At 35.8% G+C, this 24,300-nt stretch overlaps 2 protein-coding genes and 1 long non-coding RNA gene across 6 annotated transcripts in view; 2 read left to right on the plus strand and 1 right to left on the minus strand.

Moving 5' to 3' along the window:
* The first annotated feature begins 134 nt into the window (after positions 1-134).
* Positions 135-2,165, plus strand: LOC148718869 (uncharacterized). The gene is made up of 2 exons (XR_015994345.1): positions 135-265; positions 387-2,165. It is a non-coding gene; the product is annotated as an uncharacterized LOC148718869 (long non-coding RNA).
* Positions 495-8,683, minus strand: LOC111328355 (coiled-coil domain-containing protein 12). Of its 3 annotated transcripts, XM_088742110.1 has the most exons (8): positions 8,547-8,681; positions 8,343-8,357; positions 8,012-8,061; positions 4,192-4,283; positions 2,938-2,999; positions 2,487-2,521; positions 1,563-1,639; positions 495-929 (listed from the first exon to the last, which is right to left on the minus strand). In XM_088742110.1, the coding sequence occupies exons 1-8, from the start codon at positions 8,640-8,642 to the stop codon at positions 850-852; spliced, it is 507 nt and encodes a 168-aa protein (XP_088598236.1). In that variant the 5' UTR covers positions 8,643-8,681; the 3' UTR covers positions 495-849. The 3 variants fall into 3 exon arrangements, 2 of the variants coding, with proteins under 2 accessions (XP_088598236.1, XP_088598237.1); XM_088742111.1 differs by lacking the exon at positions 8,343-8,357 and having other exon boundaries at positions 8,012-8,070; positions 8,547-8,667; XR_015994344.1 differs by lacking the exons at positions 495-929; positions 1,563-1,639; positions 2,487-2,521 and adding an exon at positions 6,488-6,750 and having other exon boundaries at positions 2,933-2,999; positions 8,547-8,683.
* A 7-nt stretch (positions 8,684-8,690) lies between these two features.
* Positions 8,691-24,300, plus strand: part of LOC111328371 (tetratricopeptide repeat protein 21B) — a 28,680-nt gene continuing 13,070 nt past the window's right edge. Inside the window, exons 1-26 of one of the 2 annotated variants that reach the window (XM_022932780.2) lie at positions 8,691-8,842; positions 8,989-9,118; positions 10,638-10,915; positions 11,071-11,162; positions 11,336-11,375; positions 11,703-11,759; positions 13,154-13,254; positions 13,523-13,607; positions 14,292-14,390; positions 14,923-15,015; positions 16,641-16,740; positions 17,312-17,409; positions 17,940-18,047; positions 18,367-18,459; positions 18,926-19,055; positions 19,242-19,327; positions 19,630-19,706; positions 20,202-20,317; positions 20,723-20,820; positions 21,027-21,091; positions 21,202-21,291; positions 21,541-21,624; positions 22,062-22,134; positions 22,319-22,429; positions 23,388-23,440; positions 23,538-23,623. In XM_022932780.2, coding sequence (XP_022788515.2) covers positions 8,816-8,842; positions 8,989-9,118; positions 10,638-10,915; positions 11,071-11,162; positions 11,336-11,375; positions 11,703-11,759; positions 13,154-13,254; positions 13,523-13,607; positions 14,292-14,390; positions 14,923-15,015; positions 16,641-16,740; positions 17,312-17,409; positions 17,940-18,047; positions 18,367-18,459; positions 18,926-19,055; positions 19,242-19,327; positions 19,630-19,706; positions 20,202-20,317; positions 20,723-20,820; positions 21,027-21,091; positions 21,202-21,291; positions 21,541-21,624; positions 22,062-22,134; positions 22,319-22,429; positions 23,388-23,440; positions 23,538-23,623 — 2,470 coding nt within the window. In that variant the 5' untranslated portion in view covers positions 8,691-8,815. Of the gene's footprint in view, positions 8,843-8,988; positions 9,119-10,637; positions 10,916-11,070; positions 11,163-11,335; positions 11,376-11,702; positions 11,760-13,153; positions 13,255-13,522; positions 13,608-14,291; positions 14,391-14,922; positions 15,016-16,640; positions 16,741-17,311; positions 17,410-17,939; positions 18,048-18,366; positions 18,460-18,925; positions 19,056-19,241; positions 19,328-19,629; positions 19,707-20,196; positions 20,318-20,722; positions 20,821-21,026; positions 21,092-21,201; positions 21,292-21,540; positions 21,625-22,061; positions 22,135-22,318; positions 22,430-23,387; positions 23,441-23,537; positions 23,624-24,300 lie in introns of both variants that reach the window. The other variant, XM_022932779.2, reaches the window with a different exon arrangement.

The raw sequence follows: 24,300 nt of genomic DNA on the forward strand, positions 1-24,300 counted from the left end.
ACAAAAAAAATTGAATCTCTCTCCACATGTCTAATATAGCAAGCAAGTAAAATTTGTCGGCAAATGATCACAATTCGTTCACTCCAACACTGCAGATACTTCTGATCATTTTGAATAGCAGAAAATACGGTTCTCCTTTTCCTATTTCCCAGATAGTCCGGTGAGTTGCACTCATGGTAACTATCGAAAGAACACGCCTCTTCCACGGAGGAAAACCCTTTTACATTTGTACACGAGATCATCTCTTGATGCAAGACAATCACAGGTGGTATGAGTTGTCCTTCTTGCTTAGCGAATACCTCACTTTTCATTTCTTTAATTTTTCGTTAATCGTTACGGCAGTTATCGTTTTTATTCGTCCTTCGATTTTATTTTTCTCCAAATAGATTTCGTGCAAGAGGCATCATACTTCCATAGGCTTTCGGCTTAACAAGGCAATGGGTCAATGTTTCTGTGGGATCAACAAACAACGTTGACATAACAGAACCCCTAGACACAACAAAGGACTTTCAGATTTTAATCTTTCCATCTTCATTGGCAACAAAGGAATAACTTCATGATCCCACCATTTTTCACTCAAAAAACGAGAACAAGAAAAATCAAGCATCACTATGTTTGTATATCTCATGAGCAATTACTTTCAAAGACTGCTCGCCTTGAAATAAGAAATTAGCCAAATTTATCTGGATATCTGCCTCTCACTACGTCCAACATCCACTTTGAACACCAAGTTCACTAAAGTCAGAGATGACAGCTTGACCAGGCATTTTTTTACTGTTGTTTTTAGTGGACATTTCCGAGAACAGCACAAGTGTTCATTGCTCTTTGGTGGAACACAGTAAACAGTCTTCACTCTGCTTCATAGTTCTGTTCTGATGCTGCTGCATTGACCGCTGCAGCTAAGTCTTCTCCTTGTTGTAACCGATCTCCTAAGAAAAACAAAATACTTTCAAGAACTTGTAACAAAACTCTTCCCAACCGAGAAGCAGTGACTTCAATTTATCAGCACTCACTTTAGCAAACAAATCCAAGCCGGAAAAACAAAGAAGTGCTCCTTCTAATGCCCAAAGCATCCAGCCCTTCCCCAAGAAAGAATGACTTATGGAAACAGCACTTACCGTACCAAAACTTCAATTCATACAGAAAGGCAACTTGAGTTTAAATGAATGGACAGGTTCTATCCTAATTTTCCAAGGGGGAAATGACTTTTTAACAATGTAAAGAGGATAGGTACTTTACATAGGTGAGTCAAACTGAAAAACTGTAATGGGGTGAACATAGGAAGAGGACAGAAAAAGGAAAGAACCATGTGCATAGATGTGTCTCTAAAGTAATATATTTCTAACCTGATTTTACAAATGAGAAACTAAAACACGAGCCACAAAGAAGGATATTCACATTCTTGTCCTCCTTTGTTGCTCAAGGAAAATGTTCCTCGGGCTCCCCAATGGTAAACATGAAAAACACTTTATTGTTTGCAACTTATGCATAAATGCCATTCCATTGACAAAAGGATGTTAATTTACATCTTATAATCAATAGGTAGAGACTTGACTACTCACTTATAAGTTCAACTATTGCTCTCTGTGTCCTCTTCTCTAACTTCTCAAGTTTCTTTGCCACATCTCGCTTTAAATCCCTAAAACAAAAATCCTTGTAGTTAAAACTGTGGTCCTATACAACACTTGAGAATGCCTTTATAAGTATTTATAATTTTCCAAATAAATAATCAAGAGTTATTGCTAATTGCAAGGTTTTGGATTGCAACTTTAATTAATCACTGCACATAGTGCTTGACTTCTTCATCGCACAGGAAAGACTGACAAAAATGCAGTCAAAATATTGCAATCTAAATCAAGTGTTATTGCTAATTGCAAGGTTTTGGATTGCAACTTTAATTAATCACTGCACATAGTGCTTGACCTCTTCATCACACAGGAAAGACTGACAAAAATGCAGTCAAAACATTGCAATCTAAATCTGTTTAGAAGCAACTGAATTGTAAATAATAATAATAATAATAATAATAATAATATTCAATATAAAAATACTCAAAAGCACATTACAATATTAATTCTTAAACCCGGTAAAATTACAATATTTACAGTATAAAAATTTCCAGTAAAGGTAAACATTGGCACAATAAACTACTTCTTTAGACAGTGTCCTTAATCTAGACACATGCCTGAGACACACACAACTTTAAAAGGCAAAAGAGACCATCTCAAAGCTCCTCTAAGCAGTGGAACAGGAATTTGATGATTTTTGACAATAGTTGTATCCCAAATTCCAAAATAGATAATTTTATCAAGGTCACTCAAGGTCATGAACCAAGCATCTGTCACATGATCAGCTGCTTAATTTTGTTGCCAAGAGTTTTGAATTCCTTTTGGGTTAATTTGTGAAAATATTTCAGTAATTTCCACCTATAGGCCAGATTCAAGTCTTAAACAAAAACAAAAACAGAAACAAAAAACAGAACTAACCAGTCAGGCTTTCTTGGTGCCAAATTGGCCAGGTCCTGTCAATAATCAAAAACAATTATTAAAAATACTTATTGAATATTGTTAAAAGGAGAGGTTGCTACCTCACATCTTAAAACCAGTTGCTTTCATTTTAGTAAATGTTCAATTCAGCATTCTCACTTTCATTTGTGGGGTCAGTTTTGTATGGTAGTGAGTAAATTTTCCTCCACCTTTTCTTAAAAATTTACCAGATGGACCGAGGTTGATTCAAATTTTCTTCATCCACCATCTCATAAATAAGCCATACACAACTGAGAATTTAATTCTCTATATTTTTTATTTCAGTGTGACAGGAAGTGATGGATCAATATAATTACAAATGTACAGGTTGATGGAATAGAACAAGTATACTGCACTTTATACCCCAAAAATAAAATGTTCAGTCTCTAGGTTAAGCTGTGGTTTGCCTTACCACTTCTTCTATAACTTTGTCAGCTTTTGCTTTCTCAAGGTGCTCTTGCACTTCATCTTCAACTGTGTGATAAAATTAAAAGAACCCAAGACACAGATTTTAAATTAATTTTAAAGACGAGCTGCATCAGTGTTGCAGCAATAAAAATTACAAATGACTTGAAGAAGGCAAAATGATTCTGAGAGTCAACCAGTTGAAAGAAGAAAATAATATTTCTGGTGTTTACAGTTTTCTGAATTTCACAGTAATAAACCAAGAAAAAAAAAATGATTACCAACAAAGAAGATTAAACAGATTGCAGTCACAATCTTGAAAACTTCAGGCTAAATTGTTCATAATAAACAAACTGTCATGTAGTTCGTTGATACCCTTTAAAGCTCCCCTGCTACAACTAGAGAACCCTCTTAGAAATCCATAAAACAATAACAATAAGGGTGACAAGGTTATCCATTTTCAGATCACCTGGCCAACAAATTGAGATCAATCAGATCAAATATCACTGGGTTACAATTGCTATTTAACAATTATTGGCCGAAGGCGAGATGAATATTCTTGAATAATCCCCGAGATGAAGTCAAGGGGATTATATATATCTTATTAACCAAGCGTGAGGGCTGTACTGGGAGAATATCGGCCCGAGGTCTTGACAGTACGGACCAAGCGCAGCAAGGTCCGTACAAAAAAAAACGGGGGGCGATATTCTCCCAGTACGGCCCTTGTACTTGGTTAAATTAATTAATAAGAGATTTATTACACGACTGAAGTTCAAAGGGAGACAAGTGCAGTATCATTCAGGACCCTTCGGGACAGTGCCCGGTCCAATACTGTGAGAATATTGACTGGCAATAGAGCATTTTGATTGGTTGATTTTAGTTATTGGCCCTCTGACTGCCCGAGTCGTGTAATAATTGACAATATTCACCGAGCCTGAGGCGAACAATTGTTAGTATAATGTCAGAGCTGAACAACAGAGAAATTTCTAAAATCATAACATTTTAGTAACACTTATTAACATTTTATTTTAACATTTTATATAAACCGCGTGGAGTGGTTTATATAGCATCATATAAGGAACCGCTCAACCAATGAGATTGCTGGAAACTCTTTGCTCAGCTCTGAAATTACACTAAATCTAAATATCAATATTCATCTATCCAGTTCTCTAGAAAAATTATCTGACATTGAAAATTTATGATTATGGAACAAAGTAACCAGAAACACCACACATAGCTAAAATAGTTCACAGAAGCACACCTGAAAGAGGCTTTGTATTTGGTATCTTCTTTTCTTTCAAAGACCCATCATGAGGCAGATAGTTTCTGAACTTTATTAGCCTGGTTGGTGGTCTACAAAAGAGTTAACAAGAACAAAAATAATCAAACAGTGAATATAAGACCCCAAAGAATGCCAGAAAGAGAAAAAAGTTATTATGATATATAATAAAAGCACAATTTTTGGATTTAAAAAGATATGAAATTTCAAACATGAACAAAGGTGGTTGGGCAGGGGGGCAGGGGGGCAGGGGGCTGTAGCTCCCCCATGTTTTGGGGCCAAAAATATCACTAATGCAGCATAAAAATTGGTAAAATTTTCAATCTTGGGATTTTTTGCCAAATCCTTGTATCAGGACTGTGCTTGCTTGGCAAAATAAAACATAATAAACCTTTTTTTTGAACAGCTCCAGCCTGTTTCATGAAGCCTATCAATTGCAGTAATTCTCCATTAAATGAGACGGCAAGTCTAGAAAATTAGACATGATTTAATTTTTTCTGTGGGAACCCAATAGACCCTTTTAGCTTCCTGATCACGTGGTCTGAAATGGGTAAACAAAACATTCAAGATGGTGGATTCTGTTATTGAGCTAGAGTCGCACTGTTTAAAATCCTTGGAAAAAGTCACTAAAGTATCTTCAACTACAATTGCAAAACACTTGATTGGCTGTGGAAAAATGAGGTTGGCAAGAAAGGCTATAAATTCTCTACAGAAAGTTACATACATGATGTTTTTGTCAAAGAGGACGATCATGGATCGCAAATTAAATTAGGCCCTCTGTTTTCAGAGCCAAAAGAAAAGCGAAGCTCCTCACGCAGTTATTAACTGAAGATCCTAACTGATCTGAAAAATTTAACAATCTGAGAAACTTAACAAAGTGCAGTATGCACAAAAGTAATGACCCTTACAGCTTACTCATATTTGCTTACTAATACAAATTCATAAGTGTTCAAATACCTCACTCTAAATGTTTTATACTTAATGACATTTGTATCTAGCTCAGTTAAGTATTTCTGTTTTTACAGTACAAAGCATTATATATATTTAATAAGGACAAACATTCACTTCATCCAGGATCCCTACTGTAAAACCTTTAGCAGTTCTTGAGAAAGTTCAGTTTTAGTTTCTTCCAGCAGCACATGTTAATCATCCTCTTCATCAGTTAAAACAGGAATAATGAAGTTAGAAAGCAAGCAACAAACTGTCCAGAGTTGATTTATGGTACCCAATGAACTAATTGGTATTCTTGTGTTAAAAATGAGAAAATTTCTGACTATTCCTATAGCTCTTTCTACATGAATCCTGTGTTTTACAATAGATTGTTCTAATGACCTCATTCTCATTAAACTGTGGTTTTTCTTTTAAAAAGGGAGGAATATTCAATTGAAGTCCTATTTTCTTTAAGTCTTCTTCAATATCAAAGCCTTTGTCTGCCGTGATACTATCACCATCATCAACTTCTGACACCTCTTTTTTGCTTGATAGTAAGTCAAGAAATCCTTTTCTTGTGACAATTTGCATCTCCGATTTTGATCCTGTGTACAATTGTGACACAAACATAAAACTACCCTTTGGATCAACACCTACCAGAGATTTCAAAGTGTTTGTAGATTTATAATTTGAGTAACAATGGGATCGCACTACAAGGGAAGATAGGCACTGAATTTTCAACTCAGTGCAGTCTATGATTATGATGTTATTGGGATGTTCCTCTTTGAATTATATTGGGCATGTTATCCAAAATAACGCTCCTGTGGGGCCACACTTTGAGAGCACCAAGGTGGATGTATGAAAATTCGAGCTACGTGATAAATATATTAGAAACTGTTGCTTCTGAAACTCTAAATCTTGTGGCTAAGTCTAAATTCGTAAGCCCCAAGCGAAGTTTCGTAAGCACTAAAAGAAACTCGTCTTCTATCACTAGAATGTGATTTCTTTCAGTGCCAGAGTCTGACTCTGAGTCACTGCCATTGCTTTGTGCAGATTCTTCATCTGAATCAAATAACAAGGAGGTATCGATACTTTGGTTTTGCTAGCTTTCGTTTTCCAGTATATGATATTCTTTCTCTCTCCCCGTAAGTACAAATTTTAAAACCCCTTGATATTTCTTATAGCTTTTAAATCCAGTTAGATGATTGAAATAATTTTCTTTTCATGCTAGTGTATTGGCTAGATCCAACAGAACTCTCAGTAAAAATCTGCGCACGGAATCTCAACATTAACTTGAGTAGCTCTGGAAACGGAATCTTCTTTATCTGTTAAATTGAATTTCCCTCACCCTCTGAAGCAGCATCGGTTAGCTCTGATTCTAGGATAGCATTAAGCTCTTTAATCTGTTTTTTCTTCTCAGGAAGCGATCGCTTGGGATTTGTTTTTGACCAACTGAACAATGATGGGCAAGCTCCAGCTTTCAGTCTTCTCGATTTTGTGTCAATTAAAGCACACAAAATCTTCTCGTCGGAAATGCTCCGAACAAACTTTGGTATATTCCTAAACCTTGAAATCTTTCTAAGGATCACTTTTAGTTCTTGAAATCTAGACCTTGAAACGAAACAGTAACAAGCTTTAGCAGCTGATCAAGCTCATTAAAGATGTCACGAAACTGACATTGAATCATCTACATTTTTAAAAGTTATAAAATTTCTCTTACCTTGACGAGTTGTTTATCACTGGGAAAACCATGAAAAGAAAATCCTTCGTTAGTGGAGTTATTGTAACAATTATACACACAGCAGTAATCCACCATTATCGAAAACGGAGTCGCACGAAATACTTTACATCTCTTGAAAGCGTGTTTGTTTACCCATTTCAAGTCACGTGATCAGTTGACGATGCATGAAGCTAAAAGGGTCTATTGAATGCTCAGCTGAAAGATTTGGAATGCGCCGGAAATAAAGAAAGCCTCAAATCAATTCCAGATGTACTCGAAACTGTTCAGATTGCAGAGAGGTTTGCTCATGTCAATGAACAATGCAAAGGGTATTTTGGAATACTTAGGGATATGCCCATGCCTAGATGAAAGATAAGCCACCCCCCCCCATTTCAAAATGCTCTGCCACCTCTGATGAAACAAGGAAGAAGAAATATAATCACCGTGGACACTAACAACTTCCTTTCCAAGATACCCTTTAACTTAATTTTCTGTATGGTTTTAGCTGGCTGCATCTTGACTACATTTTGTATTTTTGTATTACATATGTCACCTCTCCCTCAGCCCTTCCTTTACCTGACTTCTTAAACCAACAGCACAAGAGAAATGTTGACCAGAGAGATACGAAATATTGTTGTATATTGAATAATTCAGATATAGCCCTTCAGGCAGTTTAATAACCAGTATAACTCTCTCAATTCTTTTGAGCATGTGAATAAATTCCTCTAGGTATTATGGGTCATGATGAAGAGACAAAAATTAAATGATAACATCTTTCCCGAGGCTTTCCTTTGTGAGACAATCAATGAGAACATCTGATTCACATTGGGCCTTTCCATTTAAAATCTGCACCCCCCCTATTGAAGGCTTTCCTGTAACACCCCTCCAGAAAAGACATTTTTTAACCCCCTTCAGAATTGCCTGAAATTACCCCCTTCAGAATTTTATGGAGCTATCAAGCAAACCAATTGAACCCCCTTCAGAAACTACTGGTGAGAATTTCTTTCAAGGGTACTTTATGGCGACCCCTCTCAGAAATATGGTTGAACCCCCCTAAGAAAAATATAGCATTGACCCCCCTCCCCCTAAGAAATCTCAGGCCTTCAATAGGGGGGTGCAGATATTAAATGGAATGGTTCATTATGTACTCACAGGGGTTCAGATGAATCATCCACAGATCGCTTTTCTCCTCTCATGGAATCACTCAGGGTCTTAAAAATAATTGAGAAGAATTTGCTACCTTTCTATAACATCAAGAAATGGTTAGATATTCTAGTCTTCTCGGATAGGGACGAATAAATGGAGGTCCCGTCTCCTGCAGGGTTGGGGTAGGAGACGTTAATTTCCCACACACGAGATTACTGTGTGATGGATGTCCTCCCCTGGGGTGGGATGGGTGGGATATAGGGCGCACTTAATAAGGAGCCTCGCTCTGTTGTGCGACCCTCACCACACTCTGGTGAAAGTGAGTAAATCAAATCAAACTATCAGCAGAAGTCTATTGTGAGAAAAATTATAAATTCAACAGGCGTCAGTTGCTGTTTTGTATGTAATTAAGACATCTACAACGTCAGAACTTAAATCGGTAGCTGTCGACTGTGAAAATAACAAACTGTGATTGATTTTGAATTTAAGTCGAGAGAAGAAATGTTAATAACAATAAAAACGTTCACAATGTATCAAGCACCTGCTGCTCCGGTAATCCACTTTTGATTCTCATGGCTTTTAACCGTTCTCTTCGCCTGAGAGCTTCTTCGTCCAAGCTGCCCTCAACGTCCGCCATTTTGAATTTGGGAGCCCGCAAGGTCTTACGGGAGTCACCAGTGCTTCGTGGGAAATATTTATGGCGGATGTCTGGTTGTCAAAAACACATTAAAATTTACGAACATAACTCCTTTCTATAGGTAATATTTATTATAAAAACAATTTTAACGTTAGTTTCAGAGGACATCCAAAATGGCTTCAAGTGATACAGTTACTCTGGTAAGTAAACCTGTGGGAAGACGACTTGAAAACAAATTTAACACAAGAGTGGTTCTTGTTGCCACGTACAGTTGCTATAAGCTTATGCAGTTGAAGTAAACGGTGTTTTCATAAACGATTTAATTTTACTTGGCTTTATCTTATAGGCTTATATCAACTACTACTGTCGTGAGAAATACTACAGACATCTGCAGAACTCTTGTCTGGAGAGCTTGAAGAAGTATGGTAACGATCCAGTGTTGATATTTTGGAAGGCGTTTGGAGTTTTGATGGAAGGTGTGACTAATGAGTGACTTATACAATAACCTACATGGTTGATAATGGTCTAAACCTGTAAGGAGTTTGCCGTACTTTTTCTTGTGTGTAAATTGGAGTTTTTGTCGCCATAAATGGAAGGAGACTAAGATCGAATTCAGCCGATATTAATCATGCCTGCTGATTTTAAAAATGTTCAGAAATTAAAGAAGATCATCAAAATAAGTGTGCCTTGTTTTGGGGTATATTTTGCAAAATGGTATGTCTGTCCAGTAGTGTGCCAGTTAGGTCATAAGTTGTCATCTTTGTTCAATCTTCTTGGTAATTTAAAGCTGATTGCTTATGCAGCAAAGGTACCTTCAAGATTAAAAAGATTTTTAAATAAGCCCCGTCTACACAAGCAATTTTTATATGGCAATTTTTATGTGGCAATTTTTATTTGCTCGTGTAGATGATGAAAAATGACCAATTTTTATGTGACAGCTGCATTTGCTGAAAAGCTGGTGTGTTAGTTTTTATGTGGCAAATAAAAATTGCCACATAAAAAAATTGTCCGTGTAGATGAGAAGCCACATAAAATGTGACAAACGTGCCTAAAGCTGCAACACGTCTGGACCATCTTCTGACTTTCGCCATCTTGCTTTTTTCCTTTCCATGAGCATCTCCGCTGTGCAAAATTATTACTGACACAAATTAACAACGAATGTTTGTTGGGCCATCTACACGGGCAACTAAAAATTGCCATATACAGTTGCCACATAAAAATTGCTCATGTAGACAGGGTTATAGTGATAAGTTTTTCAACGTGTAATACGAGGAAAGTGATGATGTTCAAGTGGCTCATCAGAGTGGAAATTTCAAGAGACCACAGCAAGTGAAAGATAGGAATTTACCATTTCTAGGACATAAGCTAGGCTGTAGCTTATTTGGGTGAGATTTCCACACAGCCCTATACTTCATCATGTATACCATTCTTGGACAAAGAATTGCAAAATAATAGATTGCCTTCGGGACTACTCCTTTGGTTTAGCAGTAGAACACATTTTTCCAGGCTCAATCATGTGATAAAGTCACACTGATAAGGATCAAGGAAAGCTTACAAATCACAACCCAAATACAAGTGATTTTTAAGCTTTACAGGTGTTCTCCCAACTTCCCAAGAGGGTTTATCACATTATTGGAGCCAGGAAAATGTGTTCTATTCCTTTTATGACATAACAAGTTGCATGTAGGCTCTATAAACTGATTAAGCATTGGCTTGGATACTGAATTGACCAATCAGACATTATGTGCTATGTTGAATATAATATTATTATAATTTATAATAGTATCAGGGACTGTGCAGAAATCTTACTAGTATTCGATACATACACATAAAGGAAAAAGTAGCCTTGCTCATAGATTTGGCTGTGAAAGGATAAGATCCAGTCGTTGACTAGCCTCTGCTTTCATTTTTCACAACCCAAGTCCAGTCCAGTATGGTTCACCATATATAAATTAAGATAAAGTCATATTATTTGTCCTTTTTTATGAATCTCAGAGAGAGCCTCTGAGGCAATAAGAGAATTGGAAGTAGTCAAAGACAAGCCTGATGTCTTACTCTGTGCCACCATGGCACTCATTCATGCGCATAAGAAAGCTAAACTTGTTGACAGAGAAGCGGTTCAAGAGCTGGAGACAAAACTTCGTCAGGATCGGCAGTCATGTGGTGAAATGGCTTTGTTTTTTGGTGGAATGTTTCTCTGGCATACAGGACGGCATGACAAGGCAAGAGAGTATGTGGACAGAATGATCAAAATGGCTAGTAATAATAAAGAGGTAATCCAAAAATTATCACTTTATAAACTTCTGCTCTATTCTGACACTGGTATATATTCATTTGTAACAATCTTTACTAAAGTAGGGAGCTATGGCAGATGGGCAATAGATTTGTGATAGTCACTACTAACAGTAACTATTGATTTTACTTTCAGGGCCTTCTTTTGCGTGGTTGGATTGATATAACCAGTGGAAAGGACTCATATGCGAAAAAGAGTATCAAAATGTTTGATGAAATACTCAGTGGGTAAGTGTCAGATGAATGAAAAATTACTAACCTGATGCTTGTTGTACGTTACTTAAGGTTATTTCTGATTGACTGCTTATGGCTGTTGCATATTTGTCTGTGATTCTCAGCTTTTCTTCCAAACAATCACTATTTGCCCTTTTTTTATTTTTTAATGTCCTTGATTTCAACAGGTCTGAAGTTGTAAAAAATCTGGATGCTTTACTTGGAAAGGTCAGAGAAGTATACTTAGTCTAGTTATTAAAAATAAATGCTTTTATATCATATAATTATTACAGTTTGCGGAAGAAAAATGACTGTTTAAAGTGATTGTAAGTTGCTTATTTTCAAGTTTTTCATACATTTTCAAGTAACTTGCTTGTGCAGTTATACATTTGAATTTTCTTAGTTTGTTTTCCCCTAATGAATAAGGAGACAATAGACACAAAACAAGGAACAATAGATAACATCTTAACTTGTACTTTTGGTAAGAGTGAATCACAATGTTGTCAGTACCATACGTTTTCTAATGTAGATTTCTTCCTTTAAACACAATAAAAGGCAAAGTACTTAGAGACAAAAAATAACTTCAGTGGTGCACTGGAACTCATCAATCAGGTAAGTTTTGTTTTAAATGTTTTCCTGATAATTTGCACAGTAGCATGTTCTCCATGATTTACAAAGTAATGTAAAGTCATTTGACACCTCTTTCAACAGGCTTAATATTCAATCATTATCAGTTTCTTTTGTTGATAAAATGTCGCATTCCCAGCACAGTAGACACGGGGTGTAGCATAATTGGGTTTGCCAGGTCAACCGCAGTGAAGTACAGGACGGACAGCAGACTCTTACACACGTTTATTGGACTAAATCATGTTAACAGGCTAGCTGACCTGTTACAACACTTGGGGTGAAAACTATAAAGGAATGCATGATTTGTCTAAGCTAAGGAAATGAGCTAAACTACAAATCTGACGACAGAAAACACAACTAAAAACTAATAGGAACTCAAAGATTGTGACTTATGTCTGATCTTGACTCCAGGGATGAGAAAACTCCAAGTTGTAAATAAACTCTGAAAGACTCTGGCCCATAAAACTCCTCTTTGCTCCAGGGACAACTCCTTAAAACTAAAATGTTCACGTGAAAAAAGGCCTGATATACTTCTATGATGTAAAGGAAACTAAACTGAAGCAACTCTTTGTGCGGCTAGCCAAAAAAAAATATTTTATTGTCATGTAACAAAACAAGGCTTTATTTTAAGAAAACAAAAGGTCATATAACGTTCTAAAGTGTTCTAGCTTTGTACAGCAACATGACATAAAAATTATTTTCCAAAGGCAAAGTGAGCATTGAATGGTGCCTGCGACAAAGCTCAAGGAATTAGTTACTATATAATATTTTCTGATCCTGAGTAGGACATTAATTTTGTTTTGGTGTAAGTAGTGAAGAGCAATTTTCAATAGTGTTGAAAGTACTCTGGGATTACTTTGGTTTGATTTAACCTTCATTGGTCTGTGATTGGTCCAGAACGCTCATGCCATCCTCTCCAACAACCAGTTGCAAAACTTAGAAAAATCACAAGTTGGTTATTTGCATTTCCTGGGCTTCAAGCAGTTTGCTTGTTTTCACTTTGAGTTCTCATTGGGTAATGATAATGTAAACTTTTCTTCTTCTGATTGGTCACTGGATTACTTTGGTTTTGGTTTTTTTTGATTCTCTATTAAAAACTACTCGCATTTTTTTTTTAATTTTTATTTTCAGAAACAGGTAGAAAAAGTGCAAGCTAGCCATTTTAAAAATAAGTGTTTATGAGAAGTATAATCACCTTGGTTGTGGAGAAGCAAGATTTATGTACTAATGAACTTGTCAGAGCACATGTGTTCCTTGAATCACTTTGCTTTAAGTAATTACATATCTATTGCTGACACCCTATGCTTTGTTCTTAATTGTCATTTCTTGATGAGATAACATTTATCACACATTATCAACCAGTTGAACTGTTTTTACAGGCTGTAGTAGGATATCCAGACTTTATACCAGCTCTGATTGAAAAAATGAAACTGCAGCTTGCTCTGCAAGACTGGGACCAAACACTAGAGACAGCTCAAAGGTAAAACTCTATATCCTACAGATTCTGCAATATGCATCTCTCTTTTTTGGAGAAAAATTATATAATTGTGTAATTAGGTATCCTAGTATTATGTACCCATAAAGTTGGTAAGTGGTGTCATGAAAGTACACTGAAACTTGTACAATTTAGCCATACATACTTACTCAACAATGATTTGAAAATTTGCTGTATATTTCAGGAAAGATTTGCAGCTTTAGTCAGTGTGTCATTAGTTCCCATGGTTCAGTTCTGATGATTTATCTTTTAGAGCCCTGAATAGTAACAGAAACTGTATAGAAGCACAGCGGATGGTTGTCCTGTACACACTGTGTCGAGATGGAAAGTATAATGAGGTGAAAAAGAAGTTCTTACAGTATTTAAGTTTTAAACAAACACATGAATTCAATTCTGTTTCACTTGAGTAAGTGCTGTCTGCCATTAAACCATGCTCTAGTTTGGGAAGTATAGCTAAAACACAGGCACAATACAGCTTTGTCTTAAACAATACTTTTTTCAGTTTGAAATGGGATGTTATCTATAACCCCATATTTATACAGTCTGCCTGCAGAAGACCTCCTCCTTTGAAATGAATGTTCAGTACATAATGAATTGTAGCCCATTTTTTGTCCCAGTAAAAGTTACAGACACAATTTTAATGTTATTTTTTGTTTCTTTTTTTTTTTTCTTTGTTTTTTGTTTTTTGCATTCTTTTATCTGGCTAGTTTTTGTTGTTATATTGTCATTGTACAGTTTTTTTTTTTTTTTTAATTCCAAGCCCACCTTCATAATATAATAACCCACCCAGATTTAGGAACTCCTCTCCTTCCAATTATGTATAATTACACAATAATAGCTATTTGTTAGTTGTGGGTCAGACATTGTTTTTTATATACTTTAGGTGAGGGTAATACATTGCAAATGAAATGGGGTACACTACCGATCCAAAATTTATTTGAATTGTAAAAACTTACTGTAGGTAAGTAAGTGAGGTTCAAATTGTTCATGGCCTTAAATGGAAGTGACATTCTTTGTTTCAGGCCTCAGACAGGCTAGGAGAGTTAATTCAGATGGTAGACAGATGTGAACCAAGGAATTCTTATCTATATCATGATTTGTCCCAGGCAGTCAGCAGACTGGTAGGTTACTACTAACAGTAACTGTTTGTTTTTTGTCAATCCAAACACTCCGAAATTTATTTAACAATGATTTCTGTTCTTAGTCAAATCAGACATATCTTTCCATGTGCTAGTACTTGGTCTTGATAAAATTTTATTAATAACTGCTGTTTTGATTATGAAGTAACATAATAAGTTAGTCTTCTAGTTCAAACATTATCGCGTTTGTTTCAGACACATCATCATAACATATTCATACACAAAAGGAAAAAGTACAGTTCCAAAACTGAATCTAAACCATTTAAACTAAGCACCATTTTAGTGCTTTTTGAACACTCAGTCACATGTCAGGGAAAATTCAACTTGCACTGATTTTTTTCTAATCCCACATCTGACTTTGAATAAATAGAGAGACTAAGAATTTGTTGAGTCCTGCCAACAACACTTGGTTTTAGTTTGATACTTTTGCAAAGGTCTTGTAATTATTTGATATGCCTAATAATGAATAGAAGTTGTTTTTAAGGTCGTGATTAATATCTTTTGTTGTTTTCAGTGTGGCAGAAATGATTTAGTGTTGCAACAGACACTGACATTGGTGGAAAGAGCCCAGTCACTGGCTCCTAATAGTGCAGAGTTTCAGACAGAGGTAAGTACATGTACATGTAAGCAGTCATGGTTAAGGCAGTGCTTATTATAGGCTGTGTTGTATATCATGGTTAATGCAGTGCTTATTATAGGCTGTGTTGTATATCATGGTTAAGGCAGTGCTTATTATAGGCTGTGTTGTATATCATGGCTAAGGCAGTGCTTATTATAGGCTGTGTTGTATATCAAGGTTAAGGCAGTGCTTATTATAGGCTGTGCTGTATATCATGGTTAAGGCAGTGCTTATTATAGGCTGTGTTGTATATTTGATGTACAGTGTACTTTTGTGTCAATTGTGAGAATCTCAACTTTTAAATTAGTACCCGTAAAGATTTCTGCATGCATGGTAAGATAAAGCTTTAAAAAGATAACTGATTGTGCAATGCTAAGTGCTCTTATTGGTCAGTATTTGTGTTTAGAGGGTAGTATGTAAACATGGTTGTGGTGGTTAGATTTAAACTCTTTTGGGATGAACTGATGTGTTTAAAAGTTTGTTGCTTCAACATTCAGGCCTAAAAATGGAATAGAAGCAAAAAAATTTGGATCATTTAGTGCATTCATTTGTTATAAAGCAACAAGTGTGATCCATTACCCTAAAATGATAAAATGCCAATGGCAAAGTAGTGGGATGGGAATAACCAATTATTGGATGGTTTTTGAGCAAGGCAACATGAATTATTAGCATGTGACTAGTGCACTTTGTGTCAATTGTGAGAATCTCAACTGATTAGCTAGTTTTGGAGCAAATGGCAAGTATCATTCACCTCCAGGCACCTGATGAGACAAAATTGTATGTCAACTTTTATTTCCAACCATTTTTCAGTGTATTGAAAGAAATAAACTTATAAATATCCACCACTTTTCACCTCCACTTTGATGAATAATTGTTAATTGTGGTATCAATGCTGAGATCTGAGTTATCTGCTGAAGCCTAAGGCTTGGGCAGATAACACAGATGTAAGGTTTGATGATTTATGACATGATACAATAAGGAAACCGAATTCAATAATAATTGTTTTCAAACAACAACAAACATATGAAACATATGTATGAACTGCGGTTATGAAACATATATGTGCACGATTGTTTTATTTCCCATGTTTTAAACAATCTGCAAAAGAAGACACTTGTCTGAGTTTGCAAAAGTTTCAGAACACTACACACATGAGTGGCTTGGAAACTAGGCAGACTTTGAACTTGAAATGATAACCCAATATCTGCTGCAAATATTGGGTTATCATGTCAACTTCACATGTAATTGAATATTTTCTGTTAATAATGTGCTCTCCACAAATCAGAGTTTTTGTAGTAAGTATAATAATAATAAGAAATATTACAATTACCATTTTAAACAGAATGCTAGTATTAGTCCATTCTAAGTGACCCTCCCTCATTTCATCAAGTTTCCTTAGCATTTTTCTGGTACCCATATATACTCCTGGGTTGTGAGAGGCACCTGTTAGAGAAAAAAGAAAACGCAGAAAATTGACCTAAACAGACCTCAGACCCAGACTTCTTCATTAGGAGTGTAGCATGCTAACCAAAAGACCACCTAGTCTCACACTTGAGTGTACATACATGTTAATTTGGTCCTTTACACAGAATTTTTTAACTTTGGGTTCACAGCTTGGAAATCAGCTCATCTTACATCATCGCAACCGAGAAGCAATGAAAGCATTCCGCACTGCTATGAAGCTTGATGAAACAAGTGTGCCAGCACTGACAGGTCAATGATGTTTCATTTTGAATTGAGTTAGAAGAGCCCATTTATCAGTATCAAATTTCTCATAGAAGCAGACGATGACTTTTAAGAAAGCTGTAATTACAGACTCCTTACAGTCAAGTGTTCAGTATACTGTTTAAAAAAACTATTAATCAGGATGTTTATTCCACTTTTAGTTGCATCAGTGGCTATCTGAATTGAGAATTGAGATCAAAACATGTCGATTGAAAAGGAAAATCTTACAAAAGTTACCAACCACCAAGTGTGATAGGTATTCATCCAGACTGAACCTTATTTCAAAGCTCAAAGTGCACAACTTAGTTTGTTTTGCATCTCACATGTATTTCACAAAAACAATTGGAAATTAAAGTTTTAGGCTGGGGTGTTAAAAAGTATCTTAGATGGAGGGTTAATTTTACAAGATAATTTTCTGACCTGAACAAACTTTTTAGGCTTAATGCAGCAAACATTCATGAAAGTCCGGCAGATATTTGCAAAGCTTTGAAACTCTGCGCCAAATGGCACATTCAGGGGTTACAGTTAATTCATACATTGCCTTTTGTTTGCTTGTCAGGTATAATCAAATGTCAGCTGATGGATGGACAGCTTGAGGATGCTGAGCAGCAATTAGAGTTCCTGAATGAAATACAACAATCCATTGGAAAGTCATCTGTAAGCCGCCTGTAGTTTTATTTGGAGTGTGTTTCCAGAAATTCTTGATCTTTTGATATTCTGTCTCAAGATATCACCTCTAACTTTCACAATTTTGATGGTTGTTTTAATTTGCTGTTTAAAGTGAATTTAGGTCCAGATGATTTTAAATAGTACCGGATTTTTCATGTCTTTTTTGGAGATGGGTTATTGTACTTCTTAGACGCTCACTGGATTTGTTCTCAGTTGCCCCTAGTTCAACTCCTCGACTGTGCTCTGTAAATAGCCCACTGGTCTGCCTCCTGCCAGTGGGGGTTTTCAATCACTCAGTTAGTCTACATTGTGGCTGAAAAGCCTCTATGGGGGAGCTTCATTTAACATAAATTATTTAACATATTTAACATATTTAAATCAAATAACATACTGCAACAGTAGTGAAAAAAAATTTGGAGGGGCAGTTTCAATTTAACCCATAGGAACTATTTAAATCATCACAAAACCCTGCATGCAGTTACATTGGAATGAATTAGAATGCTGTTGTGTTTCCACAGGAGCTGTCATACCTGAGTGCTGTACTTCAGAGGCAGAAAAACAAGCCAGTTGAGGAAGTCATGACTCTTCTAAATGAAGCTGTTGATGCACACTTTTCCTCCCTTAAGGTAAGATGAAGTACTAGACAGTGTGACACTTGTATTATTGTGCTAAATATACTTGCTGTGCATGAATGACTTTCTATGAGTTGTATTTCTCTCAAGAGTTTTATTGATCAAAATTATTTTTATCAGTATTCACAATGGAGCACTGTAAACTCACTAGGAATTGTACATATGAATTCAACATGTGAGCTGCATTCAGATCAATGCTGGGAAAGAAAGGCACATTTAGTCCAGCAGCTTGTGCTGTTATATATCAACCTATTTTGAACATTAGCTTGCAGATTCTTAATTTTTGATTCTTTTATTACTATTTGTATTTCAGGGTCTTGCCCTTGGTGTAAAGTATTTCTACTGCTTGAACCCAGATTTTCTCCTTCAAGTGATTAATGACTACCTCATATTTGCACCCACTGAAGTAAGTTTCTTGACCATGGAATTTGTCTAATTTGTTTAAGCATCAAGTTGAATTTAATTTGATGTCTTTACAATGAAGGTAAATTTGAAACACAGAGGGGCCCAAAGAGATATTGATGGGTGAAATGTTGAAGTCATTTGGGGGCCAGAAGGTTAGAGGGCCAGACTCCAATTTGAAGGGTCATTTGTTTGCTTTTAGGCCAAGTCATTGTGTAGTTTTCTTGGCTGAGTTACTTTACCCTCGATGTCTCTTTCACCACCCAAGATTGTAAATGGATACTGGCCAACTGCCATGGAAACCTGACAAACCATGAAGGAATAGCCCTGTTATGGACTGGCATCCAGTCCAGGGTGGAGTACCAACACTCCAAGCCATGTCATGCCACTAAAACTGATGCAAACATGCCCTAAGATGCAGTAACCTTAAGCCCTTTTAAAGTTTTTGATTTGGCTCAAATTGTTGTCAGGCACAAAGCCCTGGTCAGCCTCCTCCTCCACTTCTCAAACGCTGTGCAGCTGTGTTGGATCCTTTGACAAAAAGTGTTCCTGGATTGCTGGAGGGACTGTACCTAATGGCTAAAGTCAAGTACTTATCTGGTAAGAATTTGATTATGCAAAGAAAACAACTACAAACTTTAGGAAAAGAGTGACAATAGCACTGACGGTTCACTTAATACTACTTTTGGTGTCATTATTATTGGTAGTTCTGTTTCACTTAGCCACAACGTATTTTGTGGGTACATTAAACCCACCACCTTATCACCCATTGTGCTTTTCTTCCAGGGGAAACTGATGCTGCTAAAGCCATGCTGACTCATTGCCTGGACCAAGATCCAACATTTTCTGATGCACATCTTTTGATGGCCCAGGTTAGTTGACATTCTTGATTTTTCAGGATTTATTTGTGAGAACTTTGGGACCAGGAAGTAGTGAAAATATCACTTATTGTGGTACTTACATCAGAATTTGTAATATTTTAGATCATGGTTTGTACATTTTGTGAGGGGCTTCACTTTGGGAGTACAAATTCATGGTTGGAGAAAATATATACATGTATCCCAGCCCATAAATGTAATAAAATAATAAGGTTTGCATAATTCTGTTAAGACATTACATGCATTTTGGAAACAGTTACAACATTTTTAATTCCTTTTCTGTATGCTATCAATAGATTCATCTTCTGCAAGGTAACTTCAAACTGTCGGAGCAGTCACTTGAAGTGGGGCTTAGTTACAACTTTGAGGTGAGGTTCTGTCTTTATATGGGGAAGATGCTTTATCAGTTCTTATAATCTGTACCACTTGTGTGTACATGTTGCTGGTACAGACTACCGTAATATACAGCCTAATGCTTTAATTCCTTAAAATGACTGTGAGTATTTTGACAATTCAAAATCCTTCATGCTATCATGTTAACAGTTACATTGAAAGTTCCTAATTGTCAAATGGGGACAAACTTTGTGGGAAGATATCTTTTTTCAATTTTAGGACTCCCTTCACAAGTGATTAAATCCCTCTGAAATGAACAATCCTGCATGATTGCAATTTAGTTCATGTATTTTTCCTTCTATTGCCATGTTTAGGTTTTTGGGAAATAAAGTATTATTCTTGAAACACATGTATCTAATCCTCTAGTGAAAATGAGTGTGGATGAGCAAAATCAAAGCTTTTTTTAACTGGGGAACTCAAAATAACTACTGCATGGAAAACATGTTTTATCTTTAACTTGGATTTGTTAGGTAAGGAATCATCCTTTATATCATTTGATAAAAGCCCGAGTACAGAGAAAGATGGGTCATCCAGAGGAAAGTGTTAACACTATGCACGCTGCCATGAATCTTCCTGGAGTTAAAAAAGCAGGTAGTGTTCTTTTGTTTAAGAATATTTATAGGTAACAATGTTGTAATAACCTTTAAATTTTGGATGTTTAATTACATTATAATCATCCAGTTAGTTCATAAGCATTTTTATATGATAATAAAAAATTCCTTTGCGAATTGATTTTAATTGACACTTTAAGTCCTATAAGTGACCATCACAGAGTTTTCCTTACAATATCAAAACAATATCAAGTAGCCAAGTGATTAGAGATTATTAACTAATCCAAAACCAAATTCACCAAACTATGATGACCAATTAAGAACTAGACAGCAGATGCTAAAGAGAATTACTAGTTGGATCTTGGGAGTGAATGCTGTGTATGCATATCACTTTGCCTTTAGTTCTTAATCAGCTGTTTTTTCTCTCATTTTTGTATATCTCTAGTTCCCAAAGCACAAGGCAAGAAAGCAGCAATAACTGCCAGTGACAGAGCTGCTGTTTTCCTTGAACTTGCTGATGCACATATGGAGGCTGGACAATTGGTAAAGAAATTGAGCACTATCCTGCCTTGTACATTGTGATGCTGGACATTTAGAAGCCAGATGTTCACTGTTTCAAATTGTATCCTAATACGGTGATCTTTAGTCACAGTTTACCATGTTTGGAGGTATTCCACTCTGGACTTTCACCTTGTGATTCCATTAAGAATTTCAACACATTTTGTTTTTTTTCCCCTTTCTCTTTGTAGCATGAGGCTACCAAAGTCATGCAGGATGCTTTACATGAGTTCACTGGCACTCCAGAAGAAGTCAGGTAAACAGAGAGGGCAAAAAAAAAACAACAACAACAACAAAACAAAATCAACTTGAAAGTTGGTTAACATCCGAGATATCTCACATAAAGCTGTTATTTTCTGTTCTTAGAATTCAGATTTCCAATGCAGACCTTGTGTTAAAGAATGGTGATACAGAGCAAGCACTGACTATACTCAGACAAATCACTCCACAGCAAAGGTTACTAGTTCTTTACATTTTGAAAAATTCATTGAATGAATCAGTAGGTCTACAAGTATGATTTCTTAGATTTTAGTGTTGTTAATTGTACAATGATGCCTGTTAGATACAGTGAGTGTGTTTTGTGATAACTTAACAAGTTTTTGTATTTTCAATAAAAATGTGATTTAAAATTCACATTATGTATAGATTGAGTGGTTGATATGTCTATTTATTTATTTGTTAACCTATTTGCTTTTTTTTGGGCAGTTACTACATCAAGGCAAAGGAGAAGATGGCAGAGATTTATTTACATCATCGTAAAGACAAGCGATTGTATGCAAGTGTTTACAGGTCAGTTTTTAATGGAGGCTCACATAATCATCAACCAAAAATTTCATTTGAAATTGAGGTTATGAATGTGGGCTGTTGTGATCAAAGGAAACATTTATAGTTGGTTTCATATATTGCTGACACTGATGGTATTTTATTTATTGTTTTACCTTTCTGTTTGTACAAAGAGTTTTCATGCAGGATTGGAAAACGTCCCTCATTTTATCCAGTGTACATTTGTTTTCATTTTGGTGTATTGTTAATTAGGTAGAAAAATTGAGAAGTAAAAAAATATCTGTAAATTGCTAACTTTTAAGAAAATTTAATTCTTGGGATAGCATAACAGGATGTCCTGTTAGTTCTGTACTCTTGTAATCAGTTTTCACCACTACCAGGAATTGAAACAAATTTAAGTGTGTGCAGTAAGCTTGAATAAAATCCAATTTTACTTACTGCAGAGAACTCGTTGACAAGAATCCAAGTCCTCACACTTGTCTGTTGTTGGGAGATGCCTATATGAGCATTCAAGAGGTAAGCTAGGGTTCTTATTATAGAAGCTAAATATGTTTCAACAGCTTTATCTGGCTTGGGGAAGTGTAACAGTGAAATGTAACAGTGTTTTCAGAGAATTTTTATGAAGGGTTTTGGAAGAATGTCCTATGGAAATACAGTTTAAAATCACTTGTTATCATGTTGTTTTGTCATATTAATTAAGCCTGAGAAAGCCATTGAAGTTTATGAGACAGCCCTGAAGCGAAACCCAAGAGATGGAGCATTGGCAAGTAAAATAGGACAAGCACTGGTGAAGACGCATCACTATGGCAAGGTATGCACTGTTCTTTTGTTGGGCAGTTCTTTTAGTCTGTTCATGTTGTCCTTCAGCAGCATTGTTGAAATATATACAGATAAATCGAATGAAGCCTTACACTGCTGTAAAAAGTTAAAATGTTTCATAAATTTATGAAACATTTTAACTTTTTACAGCAGTGTAAGGCTTCATTCGATTTATTTGTATATAGTTCTTTTAGTAATGAAGGAGAAACAGAAGACCCCTCAATTATGAAAAAAAAATTTTCAAAAATGTTTTTAGTTGTCAAACAACCTGGTGCAATGCTGTGGTTTGATGAGAAGGAAGACTGTTCCTGTTGTTGAGGTTGTTGTTGTTGTTGTTGTTGTTGTTGTTGTTGTGAGATTGAGGTTGTTGTGTGGTGTTGCAGAATTTGACTTTGGAGCAATGAGCACATCAGTCACAATGATTTTTGTTTCCAGAATTTGTGTGAGGTTGTAGGTTGTTCTTACTTTTTAAGGTTGAAATGGTTGTGATATCAATAGTCACGCTCAAGGTGTTTGATGGAATTATATGATTGAAGGAGAACCATGCTCCAAGAACCATATGATTTTAATTTATTGTGGTTTGAGTGTTACATTGCTGTTCAAAATTTCTGTTAATGTTCTTGAAATGTGACTTGGCATGCCACCATTTTGAAACTGACATCAGTTCAATTTTAGGCAGAAACTGTGAGTTTCCCAAGATCTAAGAAACAAGAAGGGGCTAGTTTCTGTTGTATTATTTCGGAGTGGCCAGGTTAATGAGAAAGATTCAAAATGGCAGCTTATGAAGTCAACTTTTATGGATAAAGGATGATCATTTGAAGCTTTACCTACCCTCAGTTGCATGTTTGTATACTTTTGGATGGCAAAGTACTGTTTTTGTTTACTTCTCATAAACAATTTTTGACATGGTGTGTCAAGGTATCATATTTGGTTTTGATGCTGTTTTGTAGGCCATAAACTACTATGAGGCTGCTTTAAAATCAGGACAGCAAAACTTTTTAAGGTTGGTCAAAAATTTGGAAAACATACTTGGAGACTAAAATTTGGTGGTGTATGCCACCTGTGGGAATTACCTCCCTGAAGTACATTTTGTCTTGTAGGTATGATTTAGCTGAGCTGTATCTAAAGCTGAAAAACTATGAGAAGTCAGACAAAGTCATCAAGTTGGCTCTGGAACAAGAAAAAGGTACACACCTTTCAACCTGTGAAGTTATTAGGAGTAGATATAGATACATAGAGGATATTACATGGCTGCGCGCGGATATGAATTTTATCTTCGAGTGATGAAAGTATCTCTCACGAGTGAGCGCAGATACTTTCAGCAAGAGAAGATAAAATTTGTATCCCCAAGTGGCCATGTAATGTTCTGTTTATTATTTAGATACTGATGAAATTTCCACATAAAAGACAACTTTTTTTATTCATTTTCGAAACAGCAATTGGGTAATTATGTTGGTAACCATGGCCACACCAATATCCTCACATGTGAAAGATAAAAATAGTATCTTCACTGCGCGCGGTGAAGATATGATTTTTCAGTAAAAGGAGAAATCCTGGTATTTCATCAGTATCTATATAATAAGAAACTTTCTTTTTCAAATAACGTTGATAGTATTTGTAAGAAATTAGTGCAAAGAACTGGTGTATTGAACAAGATTAAGTCTTGTCTCCCTTTAAGGCAAAGGATTCTCTATTACAATTCTACTATAAGGTCACTTTTCATTTATGGCAGCATTGTTCAGCAATCCAAATTAAGGAACGAATGTTTATTATGCCTTTTACATCTCCAAAAGAGAGCAGCTAGGATTATACTTGTTGCAGAAGCAGGCACCTCTTCTGTTGTGCTTTTCAACAATTTGAAAT

The sequence above is a fragment of the Stylophora pistillata genome, chromosome 12 (assembly GCF_964205215.1).
Source record: "Stylophora pistillata chromosome 12, jaStyPist1.2, whole genome shotgun sequence".
NCBI classification, from domain to species: Eukaryota; Metazoa; Cnidaria; class Anthozoa; order Scleractinia; family Pocilloporidae; genus Stylophora; species Stylophora pistillata.